The sequence below is a fragment of the Mytilus edulis genome, chromosome 6, assembly GCF_963676685.1.
Source record: "Mytilus edulis chromosome 6, xbMytEdul2.2, whole genome shotgun sequence".
Taxonomy (NCBI): Eukaryota; Metazoa; Mollusca; class Bivalvia; order Mytilida; family Mytilidae; genus Mytilus; species Mytilus edulis.
In genome coordinates this window covers 59,803,711-59,824,821 of record NC_092349.1, presented here as the reverse complement: position 1 = coordinate 59,824,821, position 21,111 = coordinate 59,803,711, and the positions used below count along the sequence as shown (strand labels likewise).

The window sequence follows — 21,111 nt, the reverse complement described above, 5'->3', positions numbered from 1 at the left end:
TAACTATTGAATGATAAACTAGTTTAATAATACTCATTAAAAGCTGTGCATTCGATATTTTTATATATGTATTTGTGAATTGTAAAAAGAGTAATAGGTTTGGAAGTCACCCTGTACACTAATTACAAAATATTTTAATGAATTCTCCCTTTACAAATATGGATTATGTTAATATTTATGTATTTTATTACAACTACCTACTACAACTTATCCGAAAATATCTATTAAATCCCACTAAATTATATCATTAGACTTACTATAAAACATTTGGCTATGTTGAAAAATATTTTAGGACACTTTTGTTTTTTGTTTTTTGGTTGATCGTTATGGGATAAATGTAAATTTCTGGGTTACGGGTAAGTTATAAATAAGTGGTTACCAAACGTGTCAAGTTTTCATATATCAGATGTATATTAACTGCAAAGCTGCTCTATTCTAACATTTTATTGATTGAGACTGCTATTCTTATGAACTCCTGAAAATCATTATTCTTTCTTTACTAACTGCCTGAATAATTGACAGTTTTTCCCGTTATTTAATATATATTTTAATACAGCCAAAATCATCAGACTCTAGCTGGCACCCTATTTTAACTGATAATCTGTAAATAACAAAAATGATTGTCGTTCTATGAGAATCGCGACAAAACGCGAATATTTCGAATTCCTCTGTCAAAAGAACCCTTCTACACTCGAAATAATGAATGTGTTTTTATAATTTGATAGATGCTTTCTGGTTTTTTTTGTAAATGTGTGTTTGTTTTGAGATTGTAACACAGTGATGACTGTGTGTAACCATATTTTGACTATTTTACCGATAAGTCTGTTTTGTCCACGCATTGTTGTAAAAAAAAAAACGGAATTTGACGCGACTGCCATACAAGTGAGAGAGAGGTTTTGCGCTTTAAAACAAGTTTCAATCCACCATTTCTAAATTTGAAAATGCTGGTACCAAGTCAGGAATATGACAGTTAATGTCCATTCGTTTGATGTGTTTTATCATTTGATTTTGCAATTGGATTAGGGACTTTCCGTTTTGAAATTTCCTTGGACTTCAGTTTTTTATGATTTTACTTTTTAATATATACAATAAGTTTTTAAGATTTTTAGTATGATTAAATTTTTAGAATTGGTTTTCGATATGTCATAAAAATTGGCTGCTGTAAAAAAAAAAAGCGGTTGCTATCTTGATTGGTTGCTTAAAGTGACTGCCGGTTCGAGTCTTGAGCAACAACCCAAATTTGTGATAGCGAACCCTAAGGATATTTGCCTAAAGATGAAAATAGGTTTAAATGGACGAGCAATGTCGAATGATAAAATGAAGCATTGTTCATACACATATCGATTGCAAATCAGAAACGCAGTTGTATCACTTAAAATAATATTGACTTTTTAAACTTTTATAGAATGTTTCTAGGAGAAGCTTTGTTAAAGATTTCCTCGATTGCGTCATTGACAAACTTTCTGAGTTTAGTTCTTCATCCCAGACCTGTGGACCCACCAGGAATATTCGAAACTCCAATCAGTAACATATATGACTACATCGTGGGTAAGTTTGTCATTAGAGATTTCCTTTATATTCGTTTTGTATGACAGCTTCTCTTATTATTATCAAGTTTTATTATAAAAAGGCTATTCCATTCGAGAATAATTCTAAAACATAATATTAAATTATCAAAATGTGATATGATTGCCAATGACACAACACTTGATCAGAAACAAAATGACAAAGACTTTTACAACTGAAGGCATAGACAGCTATGAAGAGACCCAAAATGACAAATGGGGAACAAATCAAACTTGAAAACTAACGTCAAAATTGTATAGAATACAATGGACGAAACACAGCTTTACTGCCAGTGACATGGTAAGACTTTGAATTGAATGTTATTTATTATCAAATACGAATGAATGTATTAAAAGTGAGGTAGTAACTAAGAAAGGTAAATTCCATTGTTTTTACCAACTTTTTTTTTATAAATATAGAGGGAGAAGATATCATGACAATTCAAAACCATAAGTTAAAAACAACAAAGTAGAAAACGGAGAAAAAAGAAAACAATATATCTCGATAAACAAGAGCCCATTACACGAACCACAACATCGACCATACACTCGGGTTCTCCTGCAGAATGGTCAGCAATACCTGCTTCACTCGCAGTCTTATTCTTGTTGTCTTTCATTGCATATTTTTGGTTGCAACTTATATTGTATGTGTTGTGTGATTCGGAATCCAACATTTATATTTCTGTCCTGTCAATGTTAAATCAATTGGTTTAAGTCCTTCTGAGAAGACCAACTTAGTGACTTGTATCAATTATATATAACTTGCAGTGTTGTTGCAAAGTTGTTTAAAAAAAAACACCAAAAAACTTCAACCAATCTTTCTCTCATTATAAAAAAAGTGCCAGATAATAAGCTGAAACATCGAAGATCAACTATGTTTGATAAACATTACAGTCTTACGTTGAAGCCAAGATGTTCATCAATCGACTTTTCATTATCTATTGCCATATCGATCAAATTTAACTTCTTCAATATTAATCCTTATTAATGCTTGAATATTTTATACCAAGTAAAACCATTTCCACTGTAGTGGTTTAAGAATATTTCTATATGTACACCTAATAGTTTTGCTCATGCCGTAGTTTTTATAAAGACTGAGGTATGAAACATTGATAACAATATAACCAAAAGGGATTTGATGTTGTTTACTAGTCACAGATAATAACGAATGAAAAAACACAATGTTCACTCCGTAGTATTGTTAAGATCGTAGTTTGATAAAATCTGAGATACTCAAATATTTATAAAAATATAGCCAAAGGGAATTTGATATTTCTCACTTTGATGATGATATAACCAAAGGGAAACCTGATGTTTTCAATAGTCCCAGATAGGAAAACACAATTACGAGCACGTTATCAAACCTTTTGTTTAAAACTAATTTTCTATTGAAGTTGGAGCAGGGTCAGCAGGCAGTATTGTTGCTACACGTTTATCTGAAGATGGTGCTAATGTATTACTATTAGAAGCGGGAGGAACAGATCTTGATGATGAAAGAACACAAATACCTTTAATGTGGTTTTTCCTTAAAGGCACTGCAACGGATTGGGGATATTGGACAGTGCCTCAAAAGTTTTCACATCGGGCAATGAAAAATGAGGTAGCAATGTGAAGTTAATGGTTTTATGTTCCTATGTACTGCATACGTTTTCTTGTGGCTGATTTGCATACTTCTGTTAAGTCGAGACTGACTTGATTTCCATAGATATGTAATTTTCGTTATCATTTGTGACTTATTTCGTAAAAAAAAACAAATAAAATGCGCCAGTGAATCAAAAGTGATTTTTACCGTAAGAAATGTTTTGGTTTATGTTGGAGATTTAAATAGAAAAAATGGTATCGTTTTAAAAATACGATCGATAGTGATTCATCTAAGATAATAAATCTAACTAAAGAATACCTGTAATGTTCAATTAGAGCCCTATGCATGTTTTTAACAGTAGCTTCTATCTTTATAAGGTCGTGCGTAGGAAGGATTGTAAAAAAAACTACAACAAAGAACTCGTGCCTTCTCTACAACTACATCATTTCCGGCGAATGAATTGAAATAAATAAAGGATGAAACCAATATAAAAGAACCATCATTTTCAAAAAATAATGCTCCAATATTGGTTAATGTCATTCAAACTCAAGGTAGGAAAACTTAAGTACGTCTAATGATTTTAAGATTTGACGAACAGTAAAGCTATGAAGCTATGAAAACAAAAGTACAAAAAAATCCTAAATCCAGTTTTGTTCGTCTGCTTGAATCTAAACTGTTGGAGATTTATTCAACATATATGAAATAATCATAGATATGTATTTAAAACTGATACCCACTCTTTATTATATATAATTATCATATAGTTATGCACGTGCCTGTAAGCCAAGAAAGAAGGACTCTATAGTAAGTTTTATTCCACTGAAAGTACAGATAAATGTTCATTAGATATAGCACCATTAAATTGAGGAAAGACACGGGGCATGTGTCAAAGAGACAACAACTCGACCAATGGATAGAAAAGAGCAGAAGGGCACTCATAGAACTTCAATACAACAAGAAAATCCCGCACTCAAAGGCGTGCTTCAGCTGACCCCTTAACACAAATATGTACTAGTTAGGTGATAATGGATGCCATACTAAACTACGAAATATATGAAAGAAACTTAAATTAAAAATTAAAATCTTACAAGACTACCATGCTCATGCCCATCTATTTTGCATATACCTTCCTCGTATTTAATTAAATAACTGCAGTTTAATCTTAGGGAGTCACCATTGACTTAAAAAAACATTTCACATCTTAGAATATCACAATATTCCAATGGCAGGTTTTACAATCTATAGAAATAAGATACTCTGGAGTGTTACTAAAGCAACGTGTACTTATGTATCCCCTTTGATAAATCATTCCTCGTTTAATTGCTGAAATGTATCTAGTAAGCCCAAATTCCTTAACCATGCACACGTGATTTTTTTTTCTTAAACTTATATGATTTCGAAACTTTCTTTATTTAGAAATGGTTCTACATGTAGTACATATAATGTAACAGTTTAACATATTTGTTTCTTTTTTTGCACAGAGTAGTTATTGGGCACGAGGAAAGATGATTGGGGGTTCATCGGCAATGAATGCTATGGGATTTGTTCGAGGGAGTCGGTTCGACTTTGACCAATGGGAACGTGAAGGGGCCACTGGCTGGGGATACGATGAAGTTTTGCCGTATTTCAAGAAGCTGGAAAACGCAAAATTAACGGATTTTGGAAATAGCGGTTATTACTTTTAACAATATATTTTGTCAATAATTGAAAAAAAGAATATGTTTTAGAAACAGATTAAACACTACTAAAAAGAGAAAAAAATGGAAAGTATCCAGCATCAAAGTTGATCGCCAAACCTGGCAAATAATTTTGTTGAAAGTTCCACCGCGAACTTGTGCTACAATGTTCCTGGTGAAAGAAAACCATGAAATTCACTACAGACGCACGAATTTTATACATTTGTTTTATTATTCAAAGGTTGTTGTACACAAAGCTATGTTTAACATTTGTGTGTTGTTGGGTATAATTTTAAAAAAAATCGTAAAAAGACAAAAAGCTTAAAACGCAAAAAAAAAGAATAAACGACATTTAAATTCTTAAATCATTTAAAGTATTGAAATCATTACAGGAATATTTATTTCTAATATAAATTTTAACCCATTTGTTTCGTCTTTGTATATTATCATACTAAGTGTGAGGGTTATTTCAGGGCCTGAAGCTAATGTTTGTCCTTCACATTTGAAATTTAACCAATATTTTATTTTTTATGTGGTTAGCAATACACATTCTTGTAGTCATTTTTTTAAATTGTTATCATATAATGGATATATACAATAGACAACTTTATTGATATATAGAAACTCGAGGAAAATTTGGACCCATAGTAGTGAATCAAGGAAGCGCAACACCTCTAAGCTTTTTCCACCAAAAAGCGGCTGCAGAAATGAATCTTCCTGTTATTGACTGCAGCGATCAAAACCCAAGAGGTAAGTTTAAAAATGTGAAAGCATGCATAAAACGTGGAATATTTCCATTTTCAGCAACTGAATTTGCATTTGCTGTTCTACATTCAGTAATAACAAAAAATAACAAAACTTTAAATTTTTTTATTTTTTTCGACATGGTGGTGATCTCATTTTTGTAAATAAGCGCAACTGTATGCAAATGAGGCTAGTCACAAATAACATGAATATGGAAAGCCAAAATTGTTAGATATTCTAATTGAATGCACAGAGTCAGACTATTAATAAAGGTACATGCAAAAACAGTTTGACGTCATAATAAATTAACATAACAGACATATTTGTGGCATAGTAAAGTGCGGTTATATTCTTTTTGTCATTTCAACAATCCTGCTTTATTTACCTTGAGATACCGAAAAAAACACAACAAAATAGTTTCCTAGATGCGTCTAAATGCTTGGTTTGAACCTCTACCACATTCAGGAACAATAATCTGCTGTAATATTGAGACAAGGTTACCTTAAATACATCATAACTAATTTAACGTAACCTCCTAATTTCAGATTGTATGACGGTTGAACGAGTCACATCACAGATAACAAATAAACTTTCGTAACATATATGTATAGGATATTGAATGATATATTTTATTCACTCTTATTGAGTACACTACTGTTTTTCATATTGCAGGTATTTGTGTCACTCAATCCAATATAAAAAATGGAACTCGTTGTAACTCCGGAAATTGCTACTTGAGGCCTGCCTTGGAAAGACAAAATTTGCAAGTTAGTCTGAGATCTCATGTTACAAAGGTAATTACTAAATAGTTTGTAAAGATAAAAAAAAACAATTTGGAGGACCGTGATCATAAACTAGTTTTTGTTCATTTAACATAAAATAGTAAATGTAAAAAAATGACATGCATAACATTTTTCCTTTGTTTGCGTCATTTGTATTTCTACAAACAACTACATGTATTGTTTTTTTCATTTTTAAATGCAACTTCCATATCCTTGCCTTTTTTTTTCTTCATTTTTCTTTGTTTTATGCCACCTATATTTAATCAGTTACAGTCCTTATTCCCTAGCCTTGATCTGTGTCTTGTGAATGATCTTTATTCTCATAAACCAAATACATAGTTACAAAGAAGAACAACCAATTACATTAATTATTATGTCGTCCTGAATATATATGATATATTTGCCCCTGAGAATTAAGGGATTAACAATTAACCAACCAGTCTAAAATAATTGATTGTTGATTTTTAACCTGCAAGTTTCTATAGATATAAGAAGATGTGGTATGCGTGCCAATGAGACAGCACAGTCTTCAACACATTGGCTCGCACCAAACAGCAACCTATACATGCTATAAATGGCAAAAAAAAATTTACTTGTTTAAAACCATTCAAACGGGAAAAACCAACGGTCTAATCTATATAATCTCTCTCTCTCTCTCTACATGTATATAATTATTTTCGAAATCAATAAACGTTGTATAATGGTTTTATGTCAGACAAAGTATTGACAATCCAATAAAAAAAGGTAAAGGTAATTCAAATCATATGTCCTTCGCATTTAAATTGTTTTACGTTCATAGTTGGAAAAAATAAAACAGATTTTTTTAAAGATTTTGTTAATGAAGTTTTTGATGAACGTTTTAGATTTTGTACACCAGTAAACTGTCATTGCCTTTTGTGACATTTATATTACATTTAATAAAATGATAAATATACGCCAATTAACAAACAAAAAGAAGGTTTTTCAAGGTTTAAAAAAGTAAAGGTAAACTTGTATTTAATTTTGAATATTGCATATATTAGTGTGACAATAAGAGAATGATAGCATGATTCCAATTTTTCCTGTAACTTCATGAAAATATTACAGATTATATTCCGCAAAAACAAAGCAGTAGGAGTAGAATTTGTGAAGGATGAAAAAACCATGAGAGTGTTTGCCAAAAAAGAAGTAATACTGTCGGCAGGGGTAATTGGTTCAGCTCAGATTCTTCTTTTATCAGGCATTGGACCAAACGAGCATCTTCGACATATGAATGTAAGTTGATTTAGTCTAAGGTTTATTTTTGTTGAAAAGTGTTTAAAAAAAATTAGGACGCATCAGGTAAACATTTTTCATGAATTTTGTGTAGGTCCAAGAAAATCCTTTAGTATTATCATATGCGTATGCCAACGGATGGAGCGATTGGAAATATTGAATAAACACGATAAAGGCAATAGTAGTATGTGACTGTTAAAAGTCATAAATAGTTTTAACTGTAACAAATAATCGAATGATGGTTCTTATTATATTTATTATTGATATCGAATCGCCAGGACACGCAAATATATCTTCCTATTCGTAGTGAAGAGGTCAACAATTAGGAAAACTCTGTACATGCAGCGTGCAAATAAAATGCAAGTTCTGTTTATACTCGACCTTTTGCAGGTTCCTTTCTGGTCGATTTCGAACTTTAAATGACATATATATTTTTGTAAATCCATATTTTCATAGGACTCTGATTGCGGGTCTCGTAATAACAAAAGAGCATGCCGATGAGAGCGGACGTGAAAATTTTTGCAGAGACAATCCTTCAACATCATTGAAATTGCTTTGTCAAATTGATTTCATGGATAAATATTATTATCCTTACATCGTATATTTTATGATTTGGATTATATTTTTTTGTTGAGAAAGGTTTCTGCAGATATTTTCAGGTTTATTTGAGACATGTAGTCAGATGGGATCCATTAGTAGATTCCATGTGGGAAACTATCAGACCAATCTATTTGATGTCTGAGGGTTTTAGCTGTTCCCCTAATGGATCGGTAGTTTCTTTCCGAGATCCTTTATCATAGGATTTTCGGCTTTCCTCTACCAGGAATACAGCTGGGCATTTAGCGGTATCGGTTTGGATTCCAAGTATGTCCTCTCCGGTTTCCCGTTCGTTGTCTAGGCATTTGTGCGGCATCCGGGTTGACCTTATCCTTTATTTTGTATATAATTTTTTTTTATAATATGCATTTTTTATATTTTTGAGGATGAGCGAGTCAGGTGAGTGGATGTGTTCGTATGCTTTATTACATTGTACTTATTGTTTTGGGGAAGGTTAACTTTCTGGTAGTAAGACCCGTCACGACCAGGCTGGGAAACTGGATAGGCAAATGCTCACATTAAATCTGTATCGATACAGTGTGTTAAATGTCTTCCTTTTTACACCATAACCCATGGTGGTGCTCCTACTAAAGGAGGGAGATACGGAACATACATACATACATACAATAACGACAACCATTTCCATTGTCAGCACTTCGGTGTTGACATGAATATCAATTATGTGATAATTTTTATAAATTTCCTGATACAAAACTTTAAATTTTTCGAAAAACTAAGGATTTTCTTGTCCCAGGAATAGATTACCTTAGGCGTATTTGGCACAACTTTTTGGAATTTTGGATCCTCTATGCTCTTCAACTTTGTATTTTTTGGCTTTATAACTATTTTGATATGAGCGTCACTGATGAGTCTTATGTAGACGAAACGCGCGTCTGGCGTACTAAATTATAATCCTGGTACTTTTGATAACTATTTACACCACTGGGTCGATGCCACTGCTGGTGGACGTTTCGTCCCCGAGGGTATCACCAGCCCAGTAGTCAGCACTTCGGTGTTGACATGAATATCAATTATGTGATAATTTTTATAAATTTCCTGATACAAAACTTTGAATTTTTTCGAAAAACTAAGGATTTTCTTCTCCCAGGAATAGATTACCTTAGGCGTATTTGGAACAACTTTTTGGAATTTAAGATCCTCTATGCTCTTCAACTTTGTATTGTTTGGCTTTATAACTATTTTGATATGAGCGTCACTGATGAGTCTTATGTAGACGAAACGCGCGTCTGGCGTACTAAATTATAATCCTGGTACTTTTGATAACTATTTAATGTGTTAAAGTGGTTGAAATTGAAATAGAAAAGTTATGAGAAAGGAAATGTAACAAGACTTCCTTAGACCAAGGATACAGGCAAATGTAATGCAAATAAAAGTAATGCTGGTAACTTAAATTTTTCGAACATTCTTAATGATAAAACAAAATGTCTTTTCATTTGTTACGAATAAAAGTTCTGATTTGAGTGCCCAGATACTGGAAGCTATTACAAAGCCCATAAAAATAATTAATTTATCAATTTCTGAAGATAAAATAATCAATTTAGACACTCACAGATTCAGTGTACAGACTTTATAAACAGTTAGCACAAAACAAGACATGTGTAATTTCATGGATCAATAAATCGTAGATCGCATTTACATTTACGGCAAATAAAAGCGATATCACCTTACAATTGAGGATGTTAAAACCTGTTTGGAATACAAATGCTAGAAACTTGCTCGTTTGTGTGATTTTAATTTCTATCTTATTGACTCAAATGTATCCGTTTATCCGTGTATCCTTTTTTTTAACTTCATTAATATGTTTACAGTTTCAGGTTAAGTGTCATGTGTGCTTTTCCCTTTAAAGTTTACGTAATGATGACACTGTAAGCCGTTGAATCTTTTATAATATAATTAACCTATATTTTCATGTTACAGATTAAAGTCAAAAAAATCTTACCAGTTGGAAAAAATATGCAGGACCATCTTGAGTTTTTTCTCCAGTATAACATAAATATGAGCTTGAATACCAACAGTGAAAATTTTGCAACACCTAGGCGAATACTTAACTACGTTTTTAACAAGAAAGGTATTTCAATAAAGTTGTATTTGAAAGAAAACGATATCTTTAAAGAACATATCACTTAGAGATCATTCATAAAAAGGACTATTTATACATTGAGAAAATTAAAATAGTTCATACAGGGCAACTCAGTTTTCTTAAATGCGTATATTTTCAATTTAGACTCGTTTATATTTTTTCGTTTGGGCTTGTATCATATTTTCCCTCCGGTTTATATGATCCGTTCATCCTATACAGACTCTTAAAATTCAAGAGTCTATCTAAAAATGAGGGTACTTTTTATATGGCCTTCCAAATACCGTTTCGATCCCTAACATCACTGAAGAGACATTTATTGTCGAAATCCGGATCTGGTGTACTAAAAAATATTGAAACCGTATGTTTGTGGCATAACAACGTGGCCACCAGTTAAATTTTTTTTTCTGTTCAGTATTAAATTTATATTAAGATCCATTTTGTGACATCTTGTGATCAATTTTATTTGGCAATCGCCATGCAATGGCAGTCAGCAGGGTTAAAGAACATCAGTTGTTCGACCTGTTAGTCAAATGCGTTTTGTTTGAATATACTTTTTCACTTTTTTGGTCTTTTGGAAAATGTTGTTTGTGCTGTTTTTAGACCCTTCTACAACGAAATTTGTTTTACATGCACACGTATAAAAATTGCAGTTTTTATCCAACGCAATCATAGGTTTGAACGTAGTTTTCAATTTAGACTCGTTTATATTTTTTCGTTTGGGCTTGTATCATATTTTCCCTCCGGTTTATATGATCCGTTCATCCTATACTGACTCTTTAAATTCAAGAGTCTATCTAAAAATGAGGGTACTTTTTATATGGCCTTCCAAATACGTTTCGATCCCTAACATCACTGAAGAGACATTTATTGTCAAAATCCGGATCTGGTGTACTAAAAAAATATTGACACCGTATGTTTGTGGCATAACATCGTGGCCACAAGTTAATTTTTTTTTTCTGTTTAGTATAAAATTGATATTAAGATCCATTTTGTTACATCTTGTGATCAATTTTATTTGGCAATCGCCAATGGCAGTCAGTAGGGTTAAAGAACATCAGTTGTTCGACCTGTTAGTCAAATGCGTTTTGTTTGAATATACTTTTTCACTTTTTTGGTCTTTTGGAAAATGTTGTTTGTGCTGTTTTCAGACCCTTCTACAACGAAATTTGTTTTACATGCACACGTATAAAAATTGCGGTTTTTTCCAACGCAATCATAGGTTTGAACGTGGTTTTCAATTTTAGACTCGTTTATATTTTTTCGTTTGGGCTTGTATCATATTTTCCCTCCGGTTAATATTATCCGTTCATCCTATACTGACTCTTAAAATTCAAAAGTCTATCTAAATATGAGGGGACTTTTTCTAAAAATGAGGGTACTTTTTATATGGCCTTCCAAATACGTTTCGATCCCTAACATCACTGAAGAGACATTTATTGTCGAAATCCGGATCTGGTGTACTAAAAAAATATTGACACCGTATGTTTGTGGCATAACATCGTGGCCACAAGTTAAATTTCTTTTCTTCTGTTTAGTATTAAATTGATATTAAGATCCATTTTGTTACATCTTGTGATCAATTTTATTTGGCAATCGCCAATGGCAGTCAGCAGGGTTAAAGAACATCAGTTGTTCGACCTGTTAGTCAAATGCGTTTTGTTTGAATATACTTTTTCACTTTTTTGGTCTTTTGGAAAATGTTGTTTGTGCTGTTTTCAGACCCTTCTACAACGAAATTTGTTTTACATGCACACGTATAAAAATTGCGGTTTTTTCCAACGCAATCATAGGTTTGAACGTGGTTTTCAATTTAGACTCGTTTATATTTTTTCGTTTGGGCTTGTATCATATTTTCCCTCCGGTTTATATTATCCGTTCATCCTATACTGACTCTTAAAATTCAAGAGTCTATCTAAATATGAGGGTACTTTTTCTAAAAATGAGGGTACTTTTTATATGGCCTTCCAAATACGTTTCGATCCCTAACATCACCGAAGAGACATTTATTGTCGAAATCCGGATCTGGAGTACTAAAAAAATATTGACACCGTATGTTTGTGGCATAACATCGTGGCCACAAGTTAAAATTCTTTTTTCTGTTTAGAATTAAATTTATATTAAGATCCATTTTGTTACATCTTGTGATCAATTTTATTTGGCAATCGCCAATGGCAGTCAGCAGGGTTAAAGAACATCAGTTGTTCGACCTGTTAGTCAAATGCGTTTTGTTTGAATATACTTTTTCACTTTTTTGGTCTTTTGGAAAATGTTGTTTGTGCTGTTTTTAGACCCATCTACAACGAAATTTGTTTTACATGCACACGTATAAAAATTGCGGTTTTTATCCAACGCAATCAAAGGTATGAACGTAGTTTTCAATTTAGACTCGTTTATATTTTTTCGTTTGGGCTTGTATCATATTTTCCCTCCGGTTTATATGATCCGTTCATCCTATACTGACTCTTAAAATTCAAGAGTCTATCTAAAAATGAGGGTACTTTTTATATGGCCTTCCAAATACCGTTTCGATCCCTAACATCACTGAAGAGACATTTATTGTCGAAATCCGGATCTGGTGTACAAAAAAAATATTGACACCGTATGTTTGTGGCATAACATCGTGGCCACAAGTTAACAATTTTTTCCTGTTTAGTATTAAATTTATATTAAGATCTATTTTGTTACATCTTGTGATCAATTTTATTTGGCAATCGCCAATGGCAGTCAGCAGGGTTAAAGAACATCAGTTGTTCGACCTGTTAGTCAAATGCGTTTTGTTTGAATATACTTTTTCACTTTTTTGGTCTTTTGGAAAATGTTGTTTGTGCTGTTTTTAGACCCTTCTACAACGAAATGTGTTTTACATGCACACGTATAAAAATTGCGGTTTTTATCCAACGCAATCAAAGGTATGAACGTAGTTTTCAATTTAGACTCGTTTATATTTTTTCGTTTGGGCTTGTATCATATTTTTCCTCCGGTTTATATGATCCGTTCATCCTATACTGACTCTTAAAATTCAAGAGTCTATCTAAAAATGAGGGTACTTTTTATATGGCCTTCCAAATACCGTTTCGATCCCTATCATCACTGAAGAGACATTAATTGTCGAAATCCGGATCTGGTGTACTAAAAAAATATTGACACCGTATATTTGTGGCATAACATCGTGGCCACAAGTTAAATTTTTTTTTCTGTTTAGTATTAAATTTATATTAAGATCTATTTTGTTACATCTTGTGGTCAATTTTATTTGGCAATCGCCAATGGAAGTCAGCAGGGTTAAAGAACATTAGTTGTTCGACCTGTTAGTCAAATGCGTTTTGTTTAAATATACTTTTTCACTTTTTTGGTCTTTTGGAAAATGTTGTTTGTGCTGTTTTTAGACCCTTCTACAACGAAATTTGTTTTACATGCACACGTTTAAAAATTGCGGTTTTTATCCAACGCAATCAAAGGTTTGAACGTAGTTTTCAATTTAGACTCGTTTATATATATATATATGACTGTATACAACTATATATATATATATATAACTGGTCTAAACATCAACCCAACAATGTTAGATCTGTAAATTTGCTTTCGCAAATTTTTGGTTCTTCCCTCGCCGGGATTCGAACCATGCTACTGTGATATCGTGACACCAAATCGCCACTGCAGCCGTCCCGCTAGACCACACGACCACCTGGGCTCTAAAAAAAAGAGCTTTCGCTGGCCGTATGTTACCTTTCCTCGTCAGTTTTAATCTAGCGGCGTACTACAGTACATGATATATAAGGCATGAAGATGTTATTGTTACAGATCCGCTAAATTATCTATAGTAAAGGATCCTACAAATTAATGTAATATACAGTCACAGAAAATAATTATATTTATAAGTACGTCTGAGTCAGTGACAACTCTACAACAGATGTATCCATCGGATCGCCATCAATGATGGTGATACATGGCTGTGTACATAATGTATATACAACTCGTCTAAACATCAACCCCACAATGTTAGATCTGTAAATTTGCTTTCGCAAATTTTTGGTTCTTCCCTCGCCGGGATTCGAACCCATGCTACTGAGATATCGTGACACCAAATCGCCTGCACTGCAGCCGTCCCGCTAGACCACACGACCACCTGGGCTCTCAAAAAAAGAGCTTTCGCTGGCCGTGTGTTACCTTTCCTCGTCAGTTTTAATCTAGCGGCGTACTACAGTACATGATATATAAGGCATGAAGATGTTATTGTTACAGATCAGCTAAATTATCTATAGTAAAGGATCCTACAAATTAATGTAATATACAGTCACAGAAAATAATTATATTTATAAGTACGTCTGAGTCAGTGACAACTCTACAACAGATGTATCCATCGGATCGCCATCAATGATGGTGATACATGGCTGTGTACATAATGTATATACAACTCGTCTAAACATCAACCCCACAATGTTAGATCTGTAAATTTGCTTTCGCAAATTTTTGGTTCTTCCCTCGCCGGGATTCGAACCCATGCTACTGTGATATCGTGACACCAAATCGCCTGCACTGCAGCCGTCCCGCTAGATCACACGACCACCTGGGCTCTCAAAAAAAGAGCTTTCGCTGGCCGTGTGTTACCTTTCCTCGTCAGTTTTAATCTAGCGGCGTACTACAGTACATGATATATAAGGCATGAAGATGTTATTGTTACAGATCAGCTAAATTATCTATAGTAAAGGATCCTACAAATTAATGTAATATACAGTCACAGAAAATAATTATATTTATAAGTACGTCTGAGTCAGTGACAACTCTACAACAGATGTATCCATCGGATCGCCATCAATGATGGTGATACATGGCTGTGTACATAATGTATATACAACTCGTCTAAACATCAACCCCACAATGTTAGATCTGTAAATTTGCTTTCGCAAATTTTTGGTTCTTCCCTCGCCGGGATTCGAACCCATGCTACTGTGATATCGTGACACCAAATCGCCTGCACTGCAGCCGTCCCGCTAGACCACACGACCACCTGGGCTCTCAAAAAAGAGCTTTCGCTGGCCGTGTGTTACATTACCTCGTCAGTTTTAATCTAGCGGCGTACTACAGTACATGATATATAAGGCATGAAGATGTTATTGTTACAGATCAGCTAAATTATCCATAGTAAAGGATCCTACAAATTAATGTAATATACAGTCACAGAAAATAATTATATATACAACTCGTCTTAACATCAACCCAACCATGTTGGATCTGTAAATTTGCCTTCGCAAATCTTTTGTTCTTCCCTCGCCGGAATTCGAATCCATGCTACTGAGATATCCTGACACCAAATCGCCTGCACTGTAGCCGTCCCGCTAGACCACACCACCACCTGTGTTTCATAAAAATGAAGCTTTCGGTGGCCTGGTGTTACCTTTCCACGTCAGTTTTAATCTAGCGCCGTACTACAGTACATGATATATAAGGCATGGAGTTGTTATTTTTACAAATCAGCTAAACTATCTATAGTAAAGGATTCTACAAATTAATGTAAGATACAGTCACAGACAATAATTATATTTATAAGAACGTCTGAGCCAGTGACAACTCTTCAACAGAATTATCCATTGGATCACCAGCAGTGATGGTGATACATATATATTTATACAATACTTTAACTATTTAATAATTTCGTCAAAAATACATGAGTTACTCTGTTTTAAAATTCTGTAAAAAATTGGAAAGTGATACCAACTCCTACTGTGTTAAATCATTTGAATTAGAGATCAATAATTGAAATAAGAAAAAAGAATAGTTATATTTGAAGAGTTTCTGTATAATCATGTAATTTCAAGGTTGCTATTACCTAGATTTCTGAATTCAAACTATTGATAGAGTTAAAGGAATTTTAAATGGGGTACTGATCATTTTAAATATCACCATACCATATGTTTGAAACGTGTATATTTGCTGCAAACAAACAGAAATTTAACATTGCTTTTGGTATTGTTTTGCAAAAATGGATTTTTTTTAACAGTTTCAAACAATAGACGAGGGCATTTCACTATTTGTATATGGTATTGTACATCGTGATTACTGCTATATCTAAGAATTAAAAATCAACTGTTGTGCTGATTCAAAAAGACGTTTTAATTCTCAAGTGAAAATATTCTTTTCGCAAATAAACGTATGTGCAAAAACATAGCAAATAAGATCTGTAGTAAAAAATCTTACGTCTTTTATGAAAATTTTAATCGAAAACTTTCTACTTTTCTGAATTGAATGACAGGTATATTTTCTGGAAGCGGAGGGGATGTCGATGTTTTTACACATACATGTAGGAAAATGAACGAAGGTCCAAATATTCAACTTACAATTATTCCAACTGCTTACGAAAAAGGCGCAGTTGAAGATCCCTTTCTAGGTCTAAAGGAAGAGGTAAGCTCTATGTATATTAATACCACTAAACTATAGTATGTCACATCTGGTTTCGTGCTAAAATAAATATTTGTTTGTAGAAAATAACGTCTTAGTCATAAACACATGTCTTAGATGTTTCAAAGCACCATTATTGGTTTCTTTTGTTTGTGTTAAATATTTTTGACACTGTTACTTCAGCCAAAAAAAAAAACCCATAAAAACATGAAATGACCCTTTCGTTGGATTAGAAAAGTATATGAATTAGCACACACAATTGGTTGATAAATTTGTTGTTGTAACTCTACAATGTTGGCTGCTTAATCCCTGTTTGACATTTTTTAATTTTTATTTCTTTTGTGGAATTTTATTTTTGAATTACATAATCCAAGTATGGCATTAGTGTCTAAATTATGAGTCCTAATAACTTTTTTTTTTAAATTTTACTATCAATGAACATTAAATTAAAATAAATTAAAAATTTTGTTTTAATTCTAAAAGAAGTTTGATCATGGTTTTATCAGGAAAATTCTTGTCAATTTACATCATATATCTTGATAACACAGAACATTAAAATCATATCACAATATTTATCGCCTTTAGATAAAGGTTTTAATCACCGGGCTCACGTAAAAAACATCCGTTATGCTTCATGATTAAAAAAAGAACACGAACTAGCACACACAATTGGTTGGTTGGTTTGTTGATGTTACTCTTAAATGTTATAAAACTTTACAATCAAACACAATAGTGCAAAAATAGAACACATCAGTTTTGAAATTTTACCTGTATTGTTATTTTCATTACAGGTAGTTAAGGAACATCTGAAACGTGTTAACTCAAACAGTTTTCAAGTTATTCTATACATCCTGAAACCAAAGAGTAAAGGATATATGGAACTAGTATCTACAAATCCAATGGATCATCCTTTACTGGATCCTAAGTATTTATCACACAAAGATGACGTGAAAACATTTATAAAAGGTAATGCTGTGAAACGTTTCGAAACACGAATAATTGTTTAAGTTTCTTTGTAGCAGAATACAAAAACGTTTTTTTTCTAATTTTAGGTCCAACACTATACAAGTCATGAGAATTATATTTGAATGTATAGATTCTAATCATATAACAAAACATAAGTCTTATATACTAGAAACTAACATTGTACGTATGCATGTTCGGATCACAATAAATAAAAAAACCACACTGACATCTTACACTCATTTTTGTTATGTCTTTAATGCCCTTGTGACTCAATGAATCGAGAAAGGAATTGTAGGTTTAAAAAATGAGCTATTATTGACTAATTATGATCATAGATAGTTTAAGGCACTTAACGTGTTGATTTGGTTGATTGTAGAATATAATGAATAATTAATCAACGATAAACCTTAACTCAGTTCTTGTAGCAGCAAACGTATTTTGACCATGGTGTTCATCGTGTTTATATCAGATACCTTTCTATTAATTGTATGCTCATGTTAGTGGTCATTCTGATTATATATCTGCATTGCAAAGGCACATAGTCTCGTCCCGTTCGGGATTTATGACATATCAATAACTACTAGTAAGTCTATTTTTTCAAAATGGATTTCTGAGTTTTGAACATAAATACCCATATCTAATTTTATCAACACGGAGAATGATGGGTTAAAAAGTTGGCGCCTCATTTTATATTTTCATCATCTGTAATTTTAATATTTCAGTATATACCGATGCTAATGCTATTCGTGTACTTTGAACTTCTATACGCGTCACGTTAAATTACGTTAAGCAGACGGCATGCGATTATGCAGAATACATGTCAATGATAGAAGAGAAAAACTAAAATCATCATGTTTTTCATTAGATATAAGTTTTAAATCGACCATTTATGTCAATTTCAAGAAAGAAATCCATACAAGTGTAAGAAAGAAAAGTTACATTTATATTTTAGGTATCCGTTTTACTCGTCGTCTAGAGAAAACTAGTGCTTGGAAAAGTATAAATGCAACTTACATAAGACACGATACACCAAATCACTGCAGTGAAATAGAGTATGACTGTGATGATTATTGGGAGTGCATGCTGCGCCATTTTACAAGAAGGGGAGATCATCAAATGGGAACATGTAGAATGGGATCAGTAAATGATCCCTCGTCGGTCGTGGATCCTAGATTGAGGTTAGTACATTATTTAGGGCAAATAAAAAAGGATTCAAAAATAGAGAGATACTGGTTATCAAAAGATTCAAATAGATTCGCTCATGAGGAATCACATTAATTTTGAGGAAGAATTATGCATGACAGCAAACACACTACATAAATAACCAAATGACTTCCACCATGGGAAAACACAAACAGGTGTCTGAAAATTACGTCAAGTCCTTAAGTGTCCCAAAAAATTAAATGATTGTGCATGTGAATGAGTTAAGCACTACTCAGTTTAGATATACTGTTATTTAAATATGTTCTAAATCAACAAAATAATTAAATAAGACAGAAAAAACGTTGAAAACAACAATTACCTCGGGAGTCATGTATACATGTTACCAGTTAAAGCTGGTCTGTTGAGTTATCAGCCCTCACATGTAAAAACTGAATATGGTTAATAACAAAATACAATGAAACATCAGTACACTGAAAAAAATAATTTTACAGTTAGGGCATAAACATAACAATAATTAATAGGAAGTATCAAAACACATATAACATAAAGAGACATGATATGATTGCCAATAACACTACTATCCATCAAAGCGCAAGTGAAGCGGATTTAAACGACTATAGGTAGAAATGGGCACATCAATACCATGATAATAACTATAAAAATTCATAAGGGTTCCGCGGAACCTAGTGTCTCGCCTACATTTGCTATAAATCACAGTCTCAACAAAAATGAGGGAAAAAAACAATACAAATATTCCTCTGGATACTAGCTTTTGTTCAAAAATAAGCTTCTGTCTAAGTTTGGTACAAATTCAAAATAGTATGAGAAAGTTATTAAAATTTTAAAAACTTTAACCACAGAGTGAACGTGTTGTTTCCTGGCAGAAAATCTAAGTCCATTTAAAAGTAAAATACGGAAAAAAATGGATTTATTTTTATTACAAAATTTACTACTGGATACTAGCTTTTGATCATAAACAAGCTTCTATTTAAGTTTGGTACAAATCCAAGATAGTTTAAGAAAGTTATTAAAATTTAAAAACTTTAACCACATAGTGAATGTAATGTTTCCCGGCAGAAAAACTAAGTCCATTTATAAGTAAAATACGGAAAAAATGGAATTTTATTTTTACAAAATTTACTTCTGGATACTATCTTATGATCATAAACAAGCTTTAGTCCCAGTTTGGAAGAAATCAAGTATAGTTTAAGAAAGTTATTAAAATTTCAAAAACTTTAACCACAGAGTGAATATGTGTGGACGCCACCGACGACGACGACGCCGACGCCGATGGAATGTAGGATCGCTTAGTCTCGCTTTTTCGACTAAAGTCTAAGGTTCGACAAAAATGTGTAAAAAACTAACGACGTGATATTTTACATCATAACAATCAATGAAAAGAATGCTTTCAACTATATAAATATAGCTATACGCATTATTCCTGCTGATAAGCTGTCATGAAGTCTTCCATTTTTATACTTGTGGCCTTATTTGATGAAAGAATTCTTTCAATTATATAAATTTAGCTATACGCATTATTCCTACTGATAAGCTGTCATGAAGTCTTCCATTTTTATACTTGTGGCCTTATTTAATAGAAGATGGTATTCACCAACGTCAAAAACAATGCAAGAAGACAATATATTCTGCAATTCCAAGAATATACTTTCGGAACAGAATTTAAACACTGTAATTTCACATTTCTTCAACTTATTTGTCAGTCAAAAAGGGTGTTTAACCAAAAAATAAACCAAGAAGCAGTTATTGAAAGATTAATTTATAAAACCGTAATCAAGATCTACAAGACAAGATCTAACCTTCTTAGACTTATATATAGTTTTGTACACAAATGTTGAAAACCTCTTTTAATCTAAGTAAAATAAACACGCTTTGCAATTTAATTCATTTAAAGGTACTCCACTAAAAATCTCTATATTGTGATAAAACTCATTGCGAATAATGTAAGATAAATCCAGAATACATTTTTTGTCCTAATGCACATTATGTTTCCATTAATATTAATCAATTGAAAATTTACACTTTCTGAGAAAGCTGATGGAAAATCACCAGAAAGGAGGGACAAAATAAAACAACAAAAATAACCGAACTACGTGCAAAATTTGAAACGAAAAGTCCATACATTTCAGAATGGCAAAATATCCTGTTTGTTATACATTTATGAATGAATTACCAGTAAAATAATGTTAAAACACACAACCGAAAACCAAAACGTGATAGAAATTTGAAGCAGCTATTTGTAGAGGTTCAAAGTTTCATTCAAGCA

General features: G+C 32.5%; 1 protein-coding gene across 1 annotated transcript in view; it reads left to right on the top strand.

Annotated features, from left to right (window-relative positions):
• LOC139526158 (glucose dehydrogenase [FAD, quinone]-like) overlaps positions 1-21,111 on the top strand; it is a 35,825-nt gene that overhangs the window by 14,277 nt on the left and 437 nt on the right. The window contains exons 2-11 of the mRNA XM_071321291.1: positions 1,406-1,548; positions 2,960-3,165; positions 4,629-4,818; positions 5,445-5,573; positions 6,240-6,361; positions 7,436-7,603; positions 10,139-10,289; positions 16,552-16,700; positions 17,489-17,663; positions 18,616-18,841. Coding sequence (XP_071177392.1) covers positions 1,406-1,548; positions 2,960-3,165; positions 4,629-4,818; positions 5,445-5,573; positions 6,240-6,361; positions 7,436-7,603; positions 10,139-10,289; positions 16,552-16,700; positions 17,489-17,663; positions 18,616-18,841 — 1,659 coding nt within the window. The remainder of the gene's footprint in view (positions 1-1,405; positions 1,549-2,959; positions 3,166-4,628; positions 4,819-5,444; positions 5,574-6,239; positions 6,362-7,435; positions 7,604-10,138; positions 10,290-16,551; positions 16,701-17,488; positions 17,664-18,615; positions 18,842-21,111) is intronic.